General features: G+C 40.9%; 1 protein-coding gene across 9 annotated transcripts in view; it reads right to left on the bottom strand.

Annotated features, from left to right (window-relative positions):
• Window positions 1–22,567, bottom strand: part of LDB2 (LIM domain binding 2) — a 218,114-nt gene that overhangs the window by 43,269 nt on the left and 152,278 nt on the right. For all 9 annotated transcript variants that reach the window (XM_065633695.1, XM_065633697.1, XM_065633696.1 and 6 more), the window contains exons 3-5: window positions 8,763–8,935; window positions 3,684–3,806; window positions 1,972–2,055 (exon numbers count right to left, since the gene is read on the bottom strand). In XM_065633695.1, coding sequence (XP_065489767.1) covers window positions 1,972–2,055; window positions 3,684–3,806; window positions 8,763–8,935 — 380 coding nt within the window. The remainder of the gene's footprint in view (window positions 1–1,971; window positions 2,056–3,683; window positions 3,807–8,762; window positions 8,936–22,567) is intronic.

The following is a 22,567-nucleotide window of genomic DNA, read 5'->3' as shown; positions in this document are numbered from 1 at the left end:
GAGCAGAATGATCAATTCCTCACTGCAAGAATGAGACACACAAAGATTGGCTTGGGAAAAAAAAGATTTCCTTTTGGAATCACCACAGCAGGAGCCAGAGGAAGCTTTGCACCCAAAAACCTAACATTGTCTGTTAAGCTAACAAAACTAGTCTGGAAGAAGAAAAAAGTAAGACTTCATCTTTTCATCCCCTTCCACTTCACTGCTCATCTCCCTAGTGCTTATCTTCATCCCAGTTTTCTTTTTCTGTGGATTTTTTTCTGCCTCCCTCACTTCTTTCTTTCTTTTTTTTTTTTTTTTTGATGCTGATTGGGGGAGCAGCATGGGTGCCTGATGCCAGCTGCATCCTACCAGGGACCTGCCTTTCCCATTTGCATTGTCACATTCAGCTGAATATGCCACAAAGGACTCAGAAGGGGCTGGTGAGATGGAGCCAGCGCTGCACATTCAGCACGGCCCCCCAGCCAGCCCAAATGCTTGTCACAGGACAATAGTCTACTTAAGCCAGCTGCTTGCTGCCCAGTTTGCCATGAGGGTGTAACAAGAAACTTGGTGCGACCGAGGAGGAATCGCCGGTGGGGATTTCTGGAGAACGTGTTCTAGGATGCCTCACCATGAGACGATGACAATGTGGCTACAGGGATGTTGCCGAAGCACAACAGTCACTCTCTGTACCAAGCCAGAGACTAAACTAACTGTGAGAATACAATATGTACAACATACACATATTATTCTTGTATTTGCACGTGGAAAAATTCTAATGCAATGTATTATTCCTCTGAGGTTTTATGTCATATTCTTCTTTCAGTTAGGCCACAGCAGACCTGCTCTGCACAACTCAGACTATAATTCCAACCGTAACTTTATGCTGACACCACGTAAGAACAATCAACAATGGCTTGTCATATTGGGAGAGAAAGGATAACTACAGGCTGTCCATAAGCTGTAGGGATACCATGAGAGATCTCGCCACACATCTCAGTCCTGCACACTGTCCCCCTTGGAGTTCAAAACACTCTGGGGTAGGACTCCATCCATAGGGAAGGTGTTCCAAGGTTCATAGACCTGAATGAAGTACAGCTAAAATAGAGACTGTCAGGTACAGCTCTATGTTAGGCTGATAATAACTGCATTTTCTAGTGTTATTGTTATCTTCAAAAAAGCATCTTGATTAATTACTCAAACAACTAAAAGGAATAAAATCAGATAGTCTTGGCCAAGTTAGCTTGGTGTATTGATTAATTTGCCTCATTTTATCTACTAATGGCATGCCTAGAAATAACAAAAAAATCTGAATTTTAACCTTGAAATATGAACTCTACACTCTGTTTCAGTGTATGCATTGTAAGCCCACACCAGGGAATACTTTCAAGAATAAAAATAAACTCCCAAACTTTGAATGCACTTTAAGGGTCAAAAAGCAATGGGAACAAATGCATTATTTAATCATAAAAAACACACTCGATTCAGTGCACGGCTGAGGAGGGAGCTCAGGCTCCCAGAGGCAAGTGAAGTGAGGAGCACTTGGAGGGGCTGCAAACTGGGCTGGAGCTGAGCTCTCACTCAGCCCTGCCTCTGCTGGGGGAGGTTGAAGAGCTGGAGAAGATGGGCAGCTCTTAACAAGAACGAGCTGCCATTTTGTCAGGAACAGTAAGAAGAGAGTAAAAATGGTGGGGAACTTCGTGCTTACAAAAAATAACGCCGTTATTCAAAACTGAGAAGAAAGACCTTTAAAAGCATTGGCTACTCACACGCTGCTTTGACTCCATGATAAAATTCTTATCCTTTTTAACAGTGTGTTGTTAGCAGCTACATCTTTATTACAGTCTCTGTGTTTCTCCTTCATTCTCATTAAGAGTAAAGTCCATTTCTTACCTGGCCAACATGCACTCTGCTCTCATTACCTTGACTCAAAGCTAACAGTAACTTTTAAAAAATGCTCACAATAATCATCGGCTATAGTACGCTTACCCTGAGGTAGTTGAGGGTGAAGTTTGTCAGACCCATTCGAGTGATGTTTTTGGACAGCTGCTCCAGCACCTGAGGGTCTTGTGCCTAAACAACAGAGGAAAAAAGAATTTTCACTTTGCTTTTTGTCTATTTGTTTTTCTCTGTTTGCTTGGTGGAGTGCAGGGAGGGTTCTCTGAAGAGAGAGATCATTTCTATGTAAAAAAACCCAACATATACATTGATGCTAAATTTATGTCATAAGCTACAGAGTTCTGTTTGCACAGGAAAATGCAAAACCTTACAAATGAAAACCTTAAGAAACTGGAACAAAATAAAGACCATTCTCCAATATCTGTCCATTCAAGAGAGAGACCTAGGAGGTCCAGTCATGCACAGAGGTGCAAGTGAGCAGGGCCCCACCAAAGGGATCCTGAGGGATCACAGTACACTTTGAGCCTCCCATTTGTTGGCTGGGAGCCCCAGGAGACTATGCAGATAAAAGGCAGGAATAAAGAACATATTGCTGTCTTTCTGTGGATAAGAAACTGAAGCAGAGAGAACTCATCAAAGCACCTTCAGTGGAGCTGATCACGTAACTGGCAGTAAGCACAGACTGGAGAACCCTTCTGGTCAAAGTTATTTTCCCAGAATTAAACAGGAAAAATGCAAGCACTATTTCTTCCCTGACCCTAGCCAGGAGCTTTACCTGTGAGACCAGCCTCCTCCTTAAAATGAGATCAATCTCATTACTAAAATTAATACCTGCTGGTTGCTGCCCAACCTGGCCTGCTCTCTTTGAATTGCAGCCCTCTAAATACATATTGTTGCTCATGGCCATCTTTGTTGTCCCTTCACGGGGAGCTGTTGAAGAGTTCAACAGGTCAGCCCTCTAAAATAACTCTGAGACAGAAACGGTGGGGCAGAATTTTAAAGGTATTTTCTTCAGGCCTGTAATAGCATTTTCAGAAAAGTCCGGGCTGCTTAAGTTATTTAGAATTCTTCACTAAGAATATATCTTGATCTATGAATATCTAAGTAATTTGATGTCAAAATACAGGCATATATTTGGGCCTGTGTTCTTACCCACTGTAAAATCATAGTCCTGCAATTAATGTTGTGATGGGGCACCACTAATCTGAACAATTCTGCAGTTCAGAACTCAAAGTGGCATTAAGACTGTCCTCTGTTTCTCCCCAATGATTTACTTTGTAACAGTTTAACTTCAACCTGTAGAATATTTAGTATTTTAATATTCCAATGTGTGTGTTTTCATAGAATTATTTAAAAAGAAAAAAAAGTCTTAAAATGTGAAAAAAGAAGATCTGGATTAAAATTCTAAAGGTTTCTAAGTAAATATGTGGTAATTACTTATTTTCTGTCTCATACAAGGTTGGCAGTTTGCTTAATTTAAAAGCTAAATATAATTTGTACCTACAATGATGAAAATTCACTGAATTTAGTGTAGCTCATATCAATAAGAACAGATTATGAGCCCAAATCATAGAGACCACCAAAAGAAAACTGTGTGCTAAAGCCAAATGAAAACATAGCAACAGTGGCAACAATAGAACACTGAGAAACACGGGAGTGGTGAAAGAATTTGTAAATGGACGCAGTTGCAGGCAAAACAAAATATTTATAGTTAATTGCCTTGGGTGTGAAATTTGCTGGAGTTCTTCATAAACCTAATCTCATCTCTTTGCATTAGGTCAAGTGAAAAAAGGATTACTTACATGCATGGCTAGAATGCTGCGTGGGACTAATTCTCTGTACTGTCTAATAGTAAAGTGCCACGTTTTTATTCTCATAAGATCATCAAAAGTAAACTCCAAGATAAGACGTCCTTCTGTGCATACCTAGAATACATAAAATGCATGAAATAAATTCCCAGGAATTTTGTTTTCAATGGTATTGTATCATCGATTAAACAACATTTAAAAATATCAGAGCAGTATTCTATTGTTCATTTCTGCTAGGCAAATTGTTTTTCTTTCTCTTGGGGGGGAAAAAACGAATGTGGGAAAATTACTTCATAGGCCTTGCCGCAGAGACAGTAACTTATAATAGATTTTATAGCATTTTACAAATATAGAATATTGTGTGTGCTAAATCTTATTTATTGCATCAGTTCTCTTTCCCTCGCAGTTTGCTGTTGCTAATTAATGAGTGAACCTCGCAGTGGAGGTGGCTGTGGTGCCACTGCACACACTTGATGTCAAGTCGCTGAACCAGTCATTCCCAACCTGGTTTATGTTGCCCTTTCCTTACAATAGCTTGGCATATAAACCTTCCTTTCACGTCCAGTTGGAGTACACAGAGCCCTGGATGCCTGTGGCCAAACCTGATCTTTTTCCCTGTTTTTTTTCATTCTTGTCTTTTCCAGGCTGCTTCCACAGAAAGTGGCTCACACAGCTTTATGAGGGGTCTAGTCTGAGAAAGGAGAGAAAATACGGGAGGAATAAATGCAGCAAGTGGGTCCTACCTGGAAATGAAAAGTAAAATAAATTACTGGGGACTTTTAAACAACTGTCCATGACTTTATGTGGAAAACCCACCGTGGCTGTGGTGGTCTTTAAGGTGCAAAATACACGCCCAGCATGGTGTCCTGACTGGAGTACTGTAAATGATGCATGATCTGAAAATTAACTCGCTCTGTTGTTGACTTTTTTTCTTTAAACCAGATGTTTAGACTCACAACTCCTGTTCAGAGTAAACTTACAAACACGAGGTATGGAGATATTGTAGAAATAGGGTGTAATGACTTTCAAAAGAAAGAGTTCCTGTAACTTTAATTTTAATGCAACTAATATTTGATTGAACAACGAGCCATCCCAGATTCAGCTGAGTCTGTTGAGCATTTTTACAAGCCCCAACTCAGACTCGGCTAGTTACCACTTGGGCAATGTGTGGCTTTTCTGTTTAACACTTCACTTAACGTCATCATAGTTTTTCCTCCTGGTTGTTACTGCAAAAACAGGTAGGCAATTTTAACAGGCATGTTACTGCAGACCTATGAAGGAGAATCTTGCAATGGGTTCTCATCTGCCCTTTTCAACATACCTTAGTGATGCCTTCACACTTTTAATGTGACTTATTTTGTCATTTGACCCTGGTTTTGATTGTCTCATCAGTTGCACTATGATAAGGAATTACACAGGGGTACACATGTGCACACATAAGGACTCATTCAAGAAGAAAAACATGTAATATTAATATAACTGTGTTGAGGCCAAAGATCCTAACTACTGACCAGTTAACATGAAAATATTTCAGGTTTAAAATATTTTTTAATAATAATACCTGTGGCTTCTCAAATGTTTCTTCTGTTAAGATCAAAACCCCACAGCTCTTAACAGATTTATTTTATGCACTGGTATTAACAAATTTTAACAGAAAAACTGGAACACATACCTCATATCACAGTGGTAAAAATTTATACATCTTATAAAGGAATTTAATTTCCTTAGGTAGAGCAGAATTTTACGCATTGCTTTTAATCAATAAAATTGGTGCAGTTCTTATTTTAAATGGGCCTCTTTTTTATTTTTTTAAAGCTGCCTTTTACATAGAATCCAAAAAATCAAAAGGGTCTCCAATTAAGAAAACATTTTCTGTTGTGCTGAATTCATGTTACCGTACTGTGAGCTCTGACATTTTGTTTCTGTGGTAACCAAAATCAGCTGATTAGTTGGCATGGCAACAGAAAAGATGTAATCCCAGCAGACACACTCTAATCAATGCCCCCAGCACAGATGGTCTCCGGAGGATCAACAAGAAAGAGGCTGGCAGGCATTCAGTATATCACGTGGTTGCTCTAGACTAGGCCAGGAAAAAACTAAAAAAGAACATTTCTCAAACTAACCAATCGCTTTTTAACCCCTTCACTGCACTTATTAATTGTAGGAATTTCAACTGCTTGCGCCTATGAAAACTAACTCGGGTCCTGTGCCTTTTTGCTCGGAGTCTCGCTCTCCTAACACTGGGCATCTTTTAAAACTCTTCCCCTTTCATTAATGACCATTTCTCAAGCCTGACTCTGTGCTTAAAAAGAAGCCTGAAGATTACACAAATCCGGTAAATGCCTGAGATTGTTATTAAGGATTAAAATCACGGAGTTTCAAGGGCTTCACCTATAAAATCCAGTTGATGGTCACAGATAGAGAATGGTTTGAACACGGGGTGCTCCCTGCTCTAGTGGGAAGGCACAGCTCCCCTCTGCCACTCTATAAGGGCACACAAATAAACATCGCTAACTGCAGAAAAACAGTTTGCCTACACGTATAGTTGGAGTGTTGGTAATATGATGAAAATAGAGACTTAGGAGGACTCCTAAAGCTTTCCCATACCTGGAGAAAAAAAAGAAGCATCTGCCAGGTAAACAAATATGGTAGTTAGGGCTTCAGTCTCTTCTTCTACCACATTTAAGTCATGCCATTGAACTGTATTTAATTCTTTACGGTATTTATTTATACCTCGATAAACCAATTCTAAAGTGTGCGACACTTTACAAGGACCTCTTGCCCTCTAAAGACAAGCTGGACTCTTCATGTTGTTACTGTTAGGCATGTTCTAGCCGTATTTGTTTGAAAAAAACCTGGAAATGCCACTTTATATATTCATCCAATACTGCAGTATGCAGTGAGTTGCTCTAACTAGGAAAATGTCGCAATGAATAAAATGCAGCTCCAGATTCCTGATTCGATACATGATGAGAACTGTTTCAGACCATTATATTAGAAGCTAGCGAATTTGTAGATTACAAGTTGTGAAACTGAAACAGCTATTAACAAATGTAGTTAGTTTGTATTTTTGCTTTGAAAACCTCCTCATGGTAGTTTCACTGGGTCAAATTCAGACATGATTTAAGGAGCTACACAGTCCATGGGAGTGCTGCTTATTAAGGGAGCCTGCTTTGTTCCACCACCGATGCTGCGAAAGTCCGGAGTTTATCTTTGGGTACAAGATCTGTGCCCTCAGGATCTCTGCTAGAAGTTACACACGCACAGCTGAGACAACATTCGGCTACAACTTATTTCTGAGACAGTAATATATTCTTTTCTCCCTTATTCCACCAACTACTGTGTTTTATTTCAAACTTGCTCTTACTAACACAGTCATAATTTAAAACTCTAATTTTTCTCCTGGAATCCAAATCACATCTCCACCTGAACTTTTCTACCGGGATACGGAGGTTTATATTGGAATCCGCAACAGAAACGTCAGGGCTGGAGCCAGGCGTGTGCTGCCAGGGCTGCAGTGCGGACGGAGGGTCTCCCTGCACACAGCAGGATGGTGTTTCCAGGAGGCGACTGTGACCCCCTCGCACGAGGTGTGAGCCCTGCCCTGTCCCTGCCGCTGGCCTGTCTTGGACTTGCTGGATTGCAGTCTCCTTTCCAAAGTAACAATACTGTAACGTGCTGTTATGGTAAGCAAAATAAACCCATTGAATCAAGAAAAGTGTGGTTTGTTTACTGATTAAAAAACAAACAAACCAACCAACCCCAAACGTTTTATTTGCTATTGGGTTAAAGCTAGCAGAAAGGGAAATGACAGAATTCCCTCTAGGGGTCTACGGGAAGCAGCAGCCACCGTACCCCCTGCTCACGTCCTCCGCACCTGGCCAGCACGCTCGTGGCAAAGAGGTGCTACCTCGGAATAGCTGGTCTCTTCGCATTTATCGCTCTCCCTGTTTGTGTCTGTGTAAGTCACAGGGGCTGGAGCGGGAGAGCTGGAACACCACCACTACCAAGTGCACACCTCCCGGCTCGCCAGCGCTCTGCACACTGGCGGCTGCCTCTCCCTCCTCTTTGACTCCACTCCAAGAGCCATGAAGATGTCAGGGAAGACACTACGAAGGGATGGGACTCACATACGTGCTGAAATCATCAGCCATGTGGGCCCTGGTCACGACGCTGTGAAAAGCCGGTGCCTTTTTTGACTCTACGACCTCCACAATCCTGCAGGCCAAGGGCAACATGGATGGGATACCTCCCTCCGCTGCCCCTTCTCTCTTCGTGCTTTTCTCCATGCAAAGGTTAAAATTAATACAGATGCACAAGTGCAAGAGGGAAAATCATCATTTACAGCTAATTTATGAAAGGGTACCTTTCCGTTTTGAAAATCAGTTTACTGATTTTTTTTTAAATATAAGAAAAATTTTGTTTTAATTTCTATTTCCCACCTTTTTGGTACCGATTTTCATAAATATATGGCACTTAGTTTAATTACAGGACTAGAAGTGGCAGATGCATGAAGATAATTCACCATCAATTACAAATATTGAATATTCACTAACCGCTTGATCCAGAGCATGTTTAAATCAATTGACTCCTTCCATTGACTTCATTGCCCTTTGGACAGGCATCCTACTGTATTAAATCACTATTTTCCTAGAGATTTATGGTCCTTGTACTGGGTAAGAATCAAATGTAAAGCACACCATACCAAATAGTAGGTACCAGCAATGCGAAACCTCATTGTTGCTTTAAAATCAAGCCCAGAGAAAAGGAGATGGGCAGGTGGAATCTAATTAACGTACAGCTGATGATTCTGGCAACCTGGCATTATGTGCTTCTCTTGCAGTCTTTCTGGGAGAATTGCAAAGGATGCCCACAGAATTTTCCAGTCATGTAATGAATATAAAAAATAGTAATTAAATGGCTTCAAGGGTTTTCAGTATTAGAAATAATCTCAGTCTACCAGAAAAATGCAACAGCCAATATTTTTCACCCTCATACACACTGAAAAAGAAAAAAGAAAAACAACAAAAAAACCCAAACCAACAACATGCTTTACTGAGTCTTGCCTGTTACCTTGGTAAACATGGGTTTTCCATGCTGAGTGACCATGGTGCATTGATCACAGTCCACTGTGATGGATGAGTTGTGGTATGACTCTTTTGAGTGCTTGAGAATGTAATACAGGTCTGTTACACCTCCTTCAAAGACAGTGCTAAAATAACGAGGAATGAGGGTCCTTCCAATTGCTGTGAGGAAAATACAAAGCAGAATTCAGCAAATGCTCTAGGTTATAAAATCTCAAACCATTTGCTAACAGAACATGAATAATTTTAAGCGCAATGGAATCAAACTTTCATTTAATGAATATAATAGATGTTCTCTGTCTGCTGTAGAAATAAAGCTGCGCCTGCTCCCGTTGAAATCAGTGCAAATGGCTTACTCCATTCAGAGGGAGTGGGCTCGTCTTATTTAATCTTTTTACATTGATGGTGAGATAGAGTCAGTCTTGAAACCATCTGAAAAGTTTTTTGTCCCAAAGTAATTATTATACAGAAAGCCACATGGTGTCAATTCTGACTAAAAGTCGGATGCTACTCATAAATGCATAAATACAAGTGATGAGCATTTACAGAAATAAACTCTTACACCCAAAAAAGCAAAGCACATTTGTACAGAGGGGTTGTGCACACCTATATATCTCTGTGTGTGTGGGCACGTGTGTATTTATATATGCCCACCCACACGTAGGCACACAACACATGCACACACATTCTTGATTGAATAGCAGGGTTACTGCTGAGAAATCAGAGTCCTGGGGATGGAAGAAGAACCTAAGATTGCAGTACGATATATGTTTCACAATATATGACGACACACAGGTCTATCAGAAATCTCTCTTTAGATCTGAGGTATTTATGTCAGAGGCCAGAAAGTCTGAGCAGACACCTGAACCAGCTCATATGGACCACTTAAACCCCAAACTATGGACTCAAGGTACCCAATTCTGCAATAGTTACTTGGGCAAAGCTCTCACTGAAGTCACACCTCTCACTTCAAAAGCAGTTTCAAATAAGTACTACAAAGTCTAATTTCAAATACGTAATAGTAATGGTGAGCTTCTGAGAGTACTTCAGATGCAGAAACCAGCAGAAGCGCTGACATCAAAGGCAATTATCTCGTATGCAACTGATGTTTTCCATCTCCTTTTTTACAGATAAATTCTGATGCAACCACAAGACTGGCATGACAGAACACTTCAGTTTATAATAGACCGATACTTCCAAACCGAATGACTCATTGCCTTGCATGCATTAATCAGTGCATAGTAATTCTGAGTCGTGGATACATAAAAATTGCCTCCATTTTACAGAGGGAAAAAACAAGTGATCTAAACTGTGTTTTGGAAGAATGAGATAGAAAAGTCCCCATCAACAGGCAAGATTAAAGTTTATTAGTTCCTAATTCTTGTTTGTCTATCAGGACTATGCGGTGACTCATGTCTCTCTCACTTGTGGTATACTTTTGAAAGTAATTTCTAAAAAAAAATTAAAGGAATTTTGCCAGCATATGAACAAAGGCTCCTGACCCTAAAAATGTGTTTGCAAGTGGGTGTTGTAAATTAAAAAGTACTGCGTTTTCACAGTATTCTGTGAAAACTGTTTCTGCTCTGTGCATTACAATGTGCAATATTGCATGTACAGTCATAGCACACATTATATAATGAAATTATATGAACATAGAAAATAAAGACTTGTTAAAGCTTTTGCTGTAGTATTAGATATTAATGTACTGTAATGTACAAAACATACCATGCTCTCTGGAAGTGGCTCACTATTTAATGAATAAGTTGAATGACTATTCTATGACTCTAGCTCCTAAAAAACCCACCCACTCACCATGCATATATTAATTTTCTACAGTGTTTTAATTTAATTTAGAAAAAACTGAAGTCCAGTATATCAGCATAGGATTCAACTCAAGCTTTACCTCAAATTTTTCTATGTTGGTATGGTATATAGTAAAACGTGAAATTTACCCATCAAGTTAATTTCTTACTCCCCTAAGGCTAATTAGTGCAAATTAAATTTCCTGCTAATCATCCTAAGCAGCAAACGTGTGATATGAAAATCCAGCATTCCTACTGATTGTGATAAACCTCTATACACATGACTTATGCACTGCATAAATATATTGAAACTATTTTAACTGCAGTTTATAGACCATTTCCAAAGTAGCATGGTCATATGGTGTTGCTTTTTGCCTTGTATTCACAGCTACAACACATTAAAGAAGGCTAGAAATACATTAAATATCTTATTCTTATTACTTTTCCGAGTAAGCATTATCTATGTTTGCCACAGGGGTATGCTACTGTGAACAACAAAGTGGGGGACCAAAAGGATTAAAAGGAATAGAGGTACACACAAGGATATGCAGAGCCTGTCTGTAAAATGAAAATAGCTGGTGCAAATGTCCAGCATAAACGACTATAGCTAATATTCACCTCCTGAAGAAACATTTATGGAAACCCATATTAATAAGCAGATCTGTTCTTGGCTCACCATTTTGCCTTGCCACAGAAGACTGAAGTGGTTTCAAGGTTCTGGTTCTCTTCCTTAGATACTCAGTGGCTTTAAAAGATCACTTAATTTCTAGGGTAAATAGGAAACTCTCTACAGCAGTAACACAGCTTATCGATGCAGGAGATGGTATTTCCAAGAACAACAAAAGGCTGTGAAACAGCTCCTGTAAAGTCTAGGGATCATCACAAACTTTGTGCATTTTAAGTGCAAAGGACTTTTCCTTGATTTTTCTCCTCCAAAACATAACTGTGTATATAAGCATTCAAGCATGCGTGTGTGTGTGTGTGTGTGTGCACCCCCAGCTCTGCTGCATGTGTACAGACAGTCCTTTCCTGGGCACGGGAATATGAATGTATCAAATGTGCTTTTCCTCCCCTTCTGGCAGTGATGGACGTGCTCAGGTGTGGATGTACACACTCCACCTGTGCCTGACACTGCACATCTCAGCAGGATTTTAGCAACACCAGGTATCTTCTGGCAGAGTCAGCTGAAGGCTGCTTCCTAGGAGGACTCCAAGTAATGTGAAGGCAGGATTGTGGGACAACTTGATAGCTATGGCCACTTCAAGATGTAGTTTAGTCATCTTTGCACCAGAAATGTGACCTCATACCTTGCAGAAAACAGAGCAAGCTGTACACTAGCTTGGTTTTGGGTTGGTAGTTCCCCAGAGGCTGTCACAGACAATAATGGCAAGTACAGTCTGAATAGCATATGGTGTAATATCACACCAATGGGGCTGAACAAAGCCTTACATGCTACTGCCAGTGGAACTCCTTCATGTTTTAGAGCTTGACTTTTAGTCCACAGCATACACTTTTAAGACCAAATCATCTGAGGATGGTTTTGTAGTGCTCATCCCTCTCACACCACACTTCCCTAAAGGAGGACCACATCGACACCCTCAGAGCCACGCACAGATCTTTGCCACAGGAGCTCCAAGAGCGAGCATTTGCAGTAGCAGGTGGAGTAAGGGGAGACTCTTGTCACTTCCTTTCCTGCTGTCAGGGCCCTGAGAGCCCTCCAAAAGTACCCCAAGAGCACCCTGCTTCCTTCCTTCCACCCTTTTCCTTCCAGCGTCCTTCCAGCCCGGCTACTGCAAGGCTTTCTGCCTCCATCCTCGTGGAGGGCCCTGCAGCCAGACCTCCTTCCAGTTCTGTCTCCTATCCAACTGGTGCTCTTTATTCTTTCTCCAGTCTCTTTGATCACCTATCCTCACGGTCCAATCCTCTGTTTTCTCACCTTACGGTTGGTTGCTTTGCATGGGTTATCTTCCACATTCACTGTGCAACACCCAATATCACCCTGTCTTCTCTCCTCCTCCTTACATGCTGCCCCTTTTTCTCTTGCTCCGGGAGGCTTATTACCCTTCCAAAATCCACTCAATTTCCTCATTCTCCTTACGTAAGCAGGCCCAGGTATCTAGTTTCCATCTCCTCCACTCTCCCCAAAATAATGCCAGCCTCACACGCACGCTTTCTCCGTGCCCTTCCCACCCAGCCAGGCAGCCCCAGCTCCTCATCCCAGGCTCCCTGCCTCAGCTGTCTAAGTCATCCTTCTGGACCTTGAATTTTTTTTTTTTTTTTTTTTTTGGTGGTGCGTGTGGGGTTTTTTGTTTGTTTTTGTTTGTTTGGGGGTTTTTGTTTGTTTTTTTTGTTTGTTTTGGGTTTTGTTGCTGTTGTTTTTCTTTGTTGTTGGTTTTATTTTTCCTCCCAAGATTCTCTGACCTTTTCCCCACTCTGCCTCTTCCTAGCAGCAGATTCTTTCTCTAAGCAAACCTCATTCCTCCTGCCTTCCTTCAGCTTCTCATCCAGCCAGGGACCAGGCAAGAGGACTTCTTCCCCCTGTGCCCCTCATCCAGCCAAACATCTCCCCATGTTTTTCTCACTGATGTCCAACTCTCCCTTACTTAATCATCCTCCACCTTCTTCTTTCACCTCCTGGTTTCTGTTTCTTTCTCCTCTCTCACATCACATTGGTGTCATCTTGCCCTGAATGTTTCTCTTCTCTTTTTTTTTTTTTTACTCCTCTTCCCTCTTTTTTCCACCACATGCAGGTCAAGTTATTTCCTTCGTGGTTCCACCTGGATCCCGGGGGCACCTACTGGTGCTGCAGGGGAAGGAGGGACAGAAGGGAAGGAAGGGACGGAAGGGAAGGAAGGGATGGAAGGGAAGGAAGGTATGGAAGGGAAGAAGGGAAGGCAGGGCTTCCTGCCCTTGCGGGTGGCACCCGCTGAGTCTTCTTCCCTGGGGGCTTTGCAGGGGAAACGTCCGCAGCTCTGCAGCCCTGAGCTGCAACACGTCCAGTTACTCTTCGCAGCTGGAAGCTGGACAGCCCCACTGGGCTCCTACGGGAGCCTCACTATGTTCCTTGGAAAGGGAGTCCTTGGAAATTTTAGCCATCAAATTCTAGCAAAGCCTGCACTGAGTGCACTGAGAATGGGTGTTTCTTCCCCCCAAAGATTTATAAATTTGCCAAATTCAGTCAGATTTCCACAAAGAGGACCAAAGGGAAACACCTGTCACAGAGGTGAGCAACCCTACTCCAGAGCATACAGATTCTTGGGCATTTAAAAAACAATGTTTCAAGACTTTAATAACACAGACAAAACAATATTTTTCCATTTCGGGGGAAAGAAGAAATCCTTTTGGCTTAAATAAAAATGAACAAACCATAAGCAAAAACAATTTCACCTTTATTGGGCCAAGTTTGTCAAAATTATAAATAAGTAGAAAGAAGACCTTTTAATGGGACTTATAAAACAGTATTAATAATAGATGCTATATCATCTGCCTGCAAGAATACATTAGAATAGCCATGACTGCAGATGCTGAGGCTCTGAGCCCAATACTCAGGCTCAGGAAATACCTGCATCTATACAAATACTAGCAGGCTCTTACAGTCACATTACTCAGAAAAGACCTTTTTATAGTGTGAAATGTGACACCCTGTATTGTAAGATACTGGATATACTAGAAAGAAAATTCATCCGCCCCTCAGCATTCAGGCATTAATTCCAGATCACTGGAGTGCTGCTTTAAATTATCGTTTTGTCCTGGGCAGCATCCTTCATCCCTAGCTGAGTATTTGGGGATGTATTATTTCCCATGAGGCATGGGCACTGCCCCTTAACTTTTGTTTCATTTGTGCTAGAAAATCCCCAGACAGCAAAGCAAACTGACAAAGATCAGCTGGATTTAGTAACAGGTAATAGTTATTTATATGAAAAGGTCTATAAGAAAGGCATATCTGAAGTGACTATTTTGCACAAAATAAAATGATGTCATCCGCTGGAATTACGTACTTTTAGCCTATTTAATGGTGTAACAGCTTGGCTACATGTGATTTTGTATACCTTCCCAGTGGATCAGAGATCTAAACGCAACTTAGACAGGTACATTTGTGACATGCTCCCAAATATGAGCGGTCCAGAAATCAATTAATTAAATCTATAAACACAGGCAAGAAGCTTTATAGGTCAGTAACAGTTACATTATATGTAATTTATGAAGTATCATTCCTGGGGAACTCTAAAGAAAAGAATGAAACCATCTGACATAAATGGTCCAAGACCTGCCTCTTGGGAAGGGACACACTTAGGTCATGGTCCTGCTTTTTGGCCTGGACATGGAATGGTAACAATTAGGGTGCCCCTCTGTCATCCTGATCCTAGCAATCATTATTTTTATGCTGTTCTATCACTTACTTCCTCTTTTAAATATGTTTGCCTGAGTGTAAAATACTTTATTCTCTCAGGAATATGTTTAAATCTAAAATTATTTTTTCATCCCAAACTGAGTCAAAAAGTCCCACGATCTCTAGGTGGGAATGGCCATAACTTGTGAAGTTGAGGGTTTTTGCAAGCCTCAGACTAGCTATGGGCAGAAAGCCAGTTAAAAAAATAGTTTGTAATACAGTTGTGGTGCCACCACAGACCATGTGGTGGTGATGGTACTATTGGTTTTTTGTTTTGTTTTGTTTTGTTTTGTTTTTCCCAAGGAAGATTTCTATAAAATAGAAAGCAAACATGTTTTTCTAGTTCACAGGAAACTAGTATTATTTGTGAGCTAGGAATAGAAGAACACTTCCTCCCTTTGTGTCCCAAAGATAGGCTGTCAAAATCTCAGTGCCCTCTCTACAGAATGAAGGTTCACAGCCTCTTTGCAGATGCAGTGCTTGATAGCAAACCCCTCCTTGCTCACCAAACTGCTCATGTGTTGCCTTTACAGTAGAAGCTCTCAGGGGCAGGGACTCAGATTTAGCATATACATCATGCAAGAACACTGCCAAGTTGGTACAGAAATGAAACAATGGAAGTGTTAATCAGTGAAATAAAAATATTGGGTTTATTGCTTCCAGGCTGGTTTTTGCAGCTCTGAATCCTGTCAAGTCCTATGTCTTCAATTAGAACTAGGATATAAAATAAGTAATAAAACAGACACAAATAAAACCATAAAATAGCAAAAGGCTTTAAAAGTTCCACAGAATCAGCAGCAGAATGAAAAAACACTCTGTGCCTATAGCTTAAAGGAGCTCTGTCTGGAAGCTCTGGTGCTGCCTGCAGCTGCTGATCTCATCAACATGCTATAGATGGGCTTCAGGAACTCCACTGGTTGGGGCTGTGGGTTTTTTTGGCTCCCAGCACAAAATGTTGAGCGGTCCTGTAAAGCTCTAGGCAGACCATGAAAGTCTCTTGCTTGAGAGATTATCACAGTTGGATCTTAGTAATTGAATGGAGATGCTGCAACTAACTCCCTTAGCCAGATGTAAGGGCTAGGAAGCTAGGAGAAGACTTCCCATTGATTGCAAATAAGCCTTCCTGAGCACTGCAGAAGCAAGCCTGAGCTTTCTGTTAATTGTTAATTGTCATCTGTGTGGGCCAGAGCTTGGCACTTTCATCTATGTATGTTTTTGTAACTGAAATAAATTTGTACACACAAAGCACACAACTTAATGGAATTAAATAGCGATGCCACTGCTGTTATACTGCCTATACTTCTATTTGCCCCAATTTGTCCCAGTGAAACAGTACATCAGGTGTGTTCCCTCCCAGACACAGCCCATCTGGCCGGGATGCGGTGGGAGGGATCCCTCCCTGAAGCTGGACAGCTGTAGAGCTCCGTGTGCCGCTCTCTGGAAGAGCTGCAAGGGACGTTGCTTGGAGGAACACCCTTCCACCTTTATCATACCTTATCTGGTGAGTGGATCCAAACCCAAACAACATGAATCTGTCAATTCCCAGGAAAAGCTACTGTCAGATTTGACAGTATGGCACGAAAGGCAGTGAAAAGACAGTCTAATAAGTCCAAATTCTGTCTCAGAGACGTGTGGGCCATGTTGATTAAACCACCCACGTGTATCCAAGGCAGAATCTGGCACAAAGACCTGTCCTTTTTTTCGCTCTATCTAGTGGGTAAGATTGGGCTTCTATCATTTAGACTACTTACAGAATAAAAATTATAATGTATGATTAATTTCCACTTACAGAAAATTTCTAGTTATGTATACAAATTAAATATTAGGTAAAATTAAAAGTATGATTTAAAATCTATTACAGCAATAGTAATAATAATAATATACTACAGTATTCTAGTATACTATTAATAGTAGTATACTGGTAATACACTACATTGTATTTTAATATTCATGAAGAATCTGCATAATCTACCCACATTGTAGATTTTAAACTCCATGAAGCTCAAAAGACAGCAAAAATACCACATATTGCTAATAAAGCACAGGTTTTGAGGAGTAACATCAGCCGTATATACATTCTTCCCATGTCCTTAAAATTTCATTTTTATCTTTAAGGATCTACTTAGCAATTCCTGTAAACGGGGAAATCTGAGGTTTCCAACCATCTTGCTTTTGTTCTCAAGTTCGTAAGAAAACTGCAAAGTGGGATGAGTAACATGGATTCAGCACGGTGACAGAGCGACTTGCATCCTTCCCACATCCAGAAGCCAATGTTTTGGGGTGATTTTGTTTTGATCCATGATACTTTCATGATATCTGTAATAACTTATTTATTTTATGTCAATAATATTGCCTATAGGTAAAATCTATAACCCAAAATACTAAAGCTTATAAAATTGTAAATGTCTAGGTTTCCCTATCCAGCTCATTCTAGCCTGTGCAATTCAATCATTGTATAAGGTTTGACTCTCCCTTTTCTCCAATAAGTATTTTCTAACAAAATTTTACCCTGGTGAGGATTTGCCTGTATAATTTTGATTCAGTTGACAGTGTATTTCCTTTTCTCGAAAGTCTCTAGCTAGCACTTCAATCCTCTAAAACACACTTGAGTCAAGAATAAGTAAGAGAAACTTAATGGCAATGAGACCTCAGCTTAACGCCCCACACCTTATGACCCTTATTCTCATAGACCCATAATCTCCAACTCAGTCTCAAATCCATCATCTCTTTGAAGAGAGACAACATTTTGCTATAACTCATTTTGGTAAAAACGGGCCAAAAACAACTATAAAAAGCTCTATATGTCTCAGTACAAAGCTAAACTACATCAGCATAGTTTTCCATTAAGGCTCAGCCAGCTTACTCATTACAATAAAATTTCCTCCCAGTCCTTTCCCTTATTATACTGATGGCACGCTGCGAGTCTTTAAAGAATTGTTCACTACAAAATTCAGCCTTCAGATCTCGAGCGTTTCAGCCCCAGGCTAAGGCAGTGTGGACCTGAGGCTGTGGAGAGCAAGCGGTGGAGTCCAAGCTCCCTCTCACAGGTGGCAGCTGGGCTTGGAGGGCACCTCTGGGGATCAGCTGGTCCCACCTCCTGCTCAGAGCAGGGTCACCTGCAGTGGGTTGCCTAGGACTGTGTCGAGTTGGGTTTTGAATATCCCCAAGGACGGAGCCTTCACGACCTCTCTGGGTAACCTGTGCCAGTGTTTGACCATCCTTCAAGGAAAATGCTTTCTCTTATGTTTAAGTGGAATTTCCTGTGTTGCATTTTGTGCCCAGTGTCTCTTGCATTTCACTGGGCAACACTGAGAAGAGTCTGGTTCTATTTTCTTTACTCTGTCCTCACCGTGTATTTACACACCCTTCTCCAGGCTGCCCAGTCTCAGCTCTCAGCCCTTTCCTCACACGGCAGATCCTCCAAGCCCTTAATCATATTCATGGCTCTTCTCTGGACTTGCTCCAGTACCTCCACGTCTTTCTTCTAAATGGTGAGCCCAGATTGAATCTCCTGCTGTGCTGTGTCTCACCAGCACCGAGGGAAGGATCACCTCTCTCAGACTTTCCCAAATACAGCCCAGGAGGCTGTCGGCTTCTTTGCTCAATTGCACATTGCTGGCTTACAGTCAGCTTCCAGTCTCAGCTCCTTCCCCGCAGGTCTCAGAACCACCACCTCAGGTCCAAGCACAAATAGCAGAGCACTGGCCCTGCACTGCACCAGCTTCAAGCTTTAAGTTGTCGCTCTGTATCCAGTGACAACACTCCAGGAACTCAGGGAGTCTGATAACTGATCATAAAATGAAAACTCAGAGCCCACACAATTTGTTGTTTAAACAGATGAATTAGGTTTCTAGTAGTACAGAGCAGGCCAGACCCTTACCCCACATTGAAAAATTCTCAATTTCTCATGGCAGGAACAGTTCTGAGGAAGCCTATGGTCCAAGCTGATTTTTAGCCTGGAGAGGATAAGTCTTTCAGGGGGTTACCCATATTATTTTTCCACTGACAAAATACATACCTTAGATGAGGAAGCTCCAGTTTTAACTGTAAAACTTCCACATCTTATAAATCAAAACCATCACTCCCCAGCAAAGATCTATACATGGATATTTTCACAAAGAGAATATTTATATTTGCATTAAAAAAATCTGCACTCTGAATGCAAATAAAGCCAAAACAAATTGTTTGCCTTGTTGTAGTATACAGCCACTCACACTTCTGTCTGTGCTAATCATTCTGTTTGAAGAAAGAGAATTTCAGTTAACTTTGTTCAACAACTACAAAGAAGAAAGTTTTAAAGGCAAGCCAAAGAGGTTATTCACAGCTGTATGACAAACCACTGTCAAAACATAACAAACCACAACCAAACTCAAGCAGAAAATGACAAAACGTAAGACCATAAAAATGATGGAAATTGTGCAGGACAGGCATTTTAGATGAACAAATGCAATCTGTACCAGCATAAAGGACCAACACAGCATAGAAAATGATACCTAGAAAAGTCGTCCCAAGAAATAAAGGAAAAACATAAAATTCAAATGACAGAACACCAAAAGGAACAGACAAAAACCAGGCAAACCATCCAGTTGTATTAAATCAAGCACATCCCTGACCCCTGACTTCATCTGACCTAGCAGAATACTAAACATGGCATGAAACAAAAAATTGTGTAAAAAACCAAGCAAAATGACATTAAGATAAAGTGATATTGGCCATACTCTCACATACGGCCACAATTCTTTTATGCAGATACTCAAGCTGGTCTGGGGCAGAACCCAGACAGAGCTCAAAACCAAAGCTTAGTTGATGCAGAAAATAAGTATCTGCCTTATGTGGTGTGTTTGTGCTGGTGGTGGGTTAACAGACCAACCCACACATTTCACAGCAATCAACTTGATTAATCTCTTGTTGATCTGAATCCAAACAGTTCTACAAAAATCAAGCAAGTCACCGGAACCACACCAATTACCACCTGAAAAGAATTTGACCATTACGCTGGGGATATTCAGATCCCATCTGCCCCATGCCCCCCACCAATTGTATAAACATTCAAACTATTGCTACAAAAACATGTAGGAAGATCTGCTGAGCTATATTTGCTGGTGCAAAGTTGTTCTGAAGACAGAAGTCTACAAATGTAATTCTACCAGTTCCTGATCCCCACTTTTTCGTCTGAACCAAATTTGGATGGCAAGCTGAGGCAGAAAAAAAATCTTACATGTATTCTAGAAAGACTATTAAACATTTACAGCCTATATGAGGGAAGAATAAACAACGGACAAAGTCCTCATCTGAATAATGCATAGGTCCCTTTCACCCTTAGAAACATTAAAAGAGAAGTTGTGAGTGACTGAGACAGAGTACCATGGGTAGCAGATAGCTTTTTCACTTCTAAAGCTCCTGATTTACATCCAGGCAAAATCATAAGCAACATACACCTTTCATTAGCTCCGACTCTGATAAATCGTATTTTTGGTTTCAGTCCAGTTTGTATCTGCCAGAATAACACCTCACACCACCACCACCATGCCTGATGAGAAGCCTGAGGACAGGCATGGGCTTCTGGGACCTCAAGGGCTCAGCTTAGGCAGAATTTACCTTTCCTCTTGGATGCTTTCTGTGTTTCTCCACAAGCTCCCTTCTACTGAGAGAAAGCTAGCAACAGGACTTATGGCTGCTAGTTTTAGCTAAAGCTACTCCTTCACTGTGGTTAGTACAGTGTAAACACAGCCATGAATGTGTCTGTAAAACATACTGTAGGCAGTACCGTGTCTATAAAATATACTGTAGGCTCTGCTAACACTCCAAATAACCCCACAACTATACGTTTGCATAGTATAGCATCATGTCTGAGCAAGTAAACCCTGCGAAGAGGCAGGACACATTTGTTTGGGCTCTGAGCCAGATGAAAATGGCCACACAGCATCTGGCCATCTCAGCATGAGGGCACAACACGCTTATATAGGCATATGCCATATAGGCACAGCTGACCTTCTCAACACTGGAAGACTTCTTTTCATGGCAAGACTGAAGCCCATGGGTAGGTGATGTGAAAGAGAAAGATTGTCCCTTCCCTGAAAACTGGACTTCGTCCTCAAGCACTGTCAGTCAAGCACCACAGCATGCTCTGCATTCAGGTGAAAAATATCAGAGGTGAAATGTGTTGATACGTGCATCAAACGGGACATAACGTAGCAGGGAGTGTATCTGGAGAACTGGTGGGAGGTGAGGGGTTACGGTGATATGATAAAAGATACACATGGCATTCTCAAAATCCTCCAGCTCCATTGAGCACATGTGGATTGATAACCAGCATGATTTTTCTGGTAATTTTATGCTGTAGACGTATGAACAATATCTCACCAGTGGATAATATCAGTTGTCAGTTATATACATGTTTTATAACAACCAGAACACTCTTTTTCAAAAAGCCATTGGTGGTTGGCTTTGATTTATTTTTTTTTTCTGCAGCAAAGCTTGCTTTCCCACTCTCTTTCTCTTTGTGTTTCAAGCTCATGGAAGCTAACTGCAGAGAAAGTAAAAAGGTATTCAACACACTAGACAAAATAATTAGGAAAATATTCTACCATTTAAAAATGTTTTGTTGGTATTAAACATGCAGCTTGTTTATTACCCTTAAAACGAAGGCAAGTACCCTGTGTTCAGCTGTAGAAATCTGATGCCTGACAAAATAACATCAAATAATAAAGAACCACTTTCGGAAAGGACAAGCAATGTAACAGGTTTATAAGCTTCAGTCAGAACACACATTATACGTATTTTTAAATAAAATTTTATGCAGCAAGTAATGCAGAATGCTCTTAACTTGAAAAAGGCAACATCAGTAGTAAGTGCTGTAACAAGTCTGTACTGAAGTTGAAGTAGTCTCTTCCTATATTTTTGGTCCTTTTACCTGCGTGACACAATTTTCCACATTTCACAGAGAGTCATTATATCATCTTCTTGATATGTTTTTGCTACAACAACTCACTGTGATTTCTAGAACCACTACAGGTAAGATGCGGTTCCCATGACAATGTTGAACTGCCGCTATCAGGACAGTTTCAGGGACCCCCTGAACACGAAACATAACAACCACCACTGGGGATCAACCCAAATGACCACGCAGATCAGTATCTGTGCCCGACAACAGCCCAGCTAAAAACTTCAGAAAAAGAAAAATGGAAAAAGAAAGGACAAGTGTGACGTGATCCTTCCCCTGGTCCATCATTCCTGCTTCCAAAAATGAACAGCTGGAAAGCAACAGAGGTGATGGCTGCATTCAATTACGCATGGAAGTCATGGCTACTACTAGCCATTAACAACTAAGTACAAAGAGATCACAGGGAACCCCATGCTCCAAATAGCAACCTAACAACTCTTAATTTAATTACAGAAAAATATACACAGACTTTATGATCCTAGACTGGAAACATATAAAAAAATTCCCTTGGAATGTATTTTCTTACAGAACTGAAGAAATTCAAGGTGGGGAGTTCTTCTCTAAAGGTTTAGGAATAACATTTGTCTTTCAGGAGTGTTGACAGGGTTACAGTGCAATGCTGTCAATAAGCATCCCTGTCGACATCAGCGAGAACGATC

This window comes from Caloenas nicobarica, chromosome 4 (assembly GCF_036013445.1).
Source record: "Caloenas nicobarica isolate bCalNic1 chromosome 4, bCalNic1.hap1, whole genome shotgun sequence".
In the NCBI taxonomy this organism is placed as follows: domain Eukaryota; kingdom Metazoa; phylum Chordata; class Aves; order Columbiformes; family Columbidae; genus Caloenas; species Caloenas nicobarica.
The sequence above is the reverse complement of the archived record's forward strand: the minus strand, read 5'-3'. Positions and strand labels throughout refer to the sequence as shown.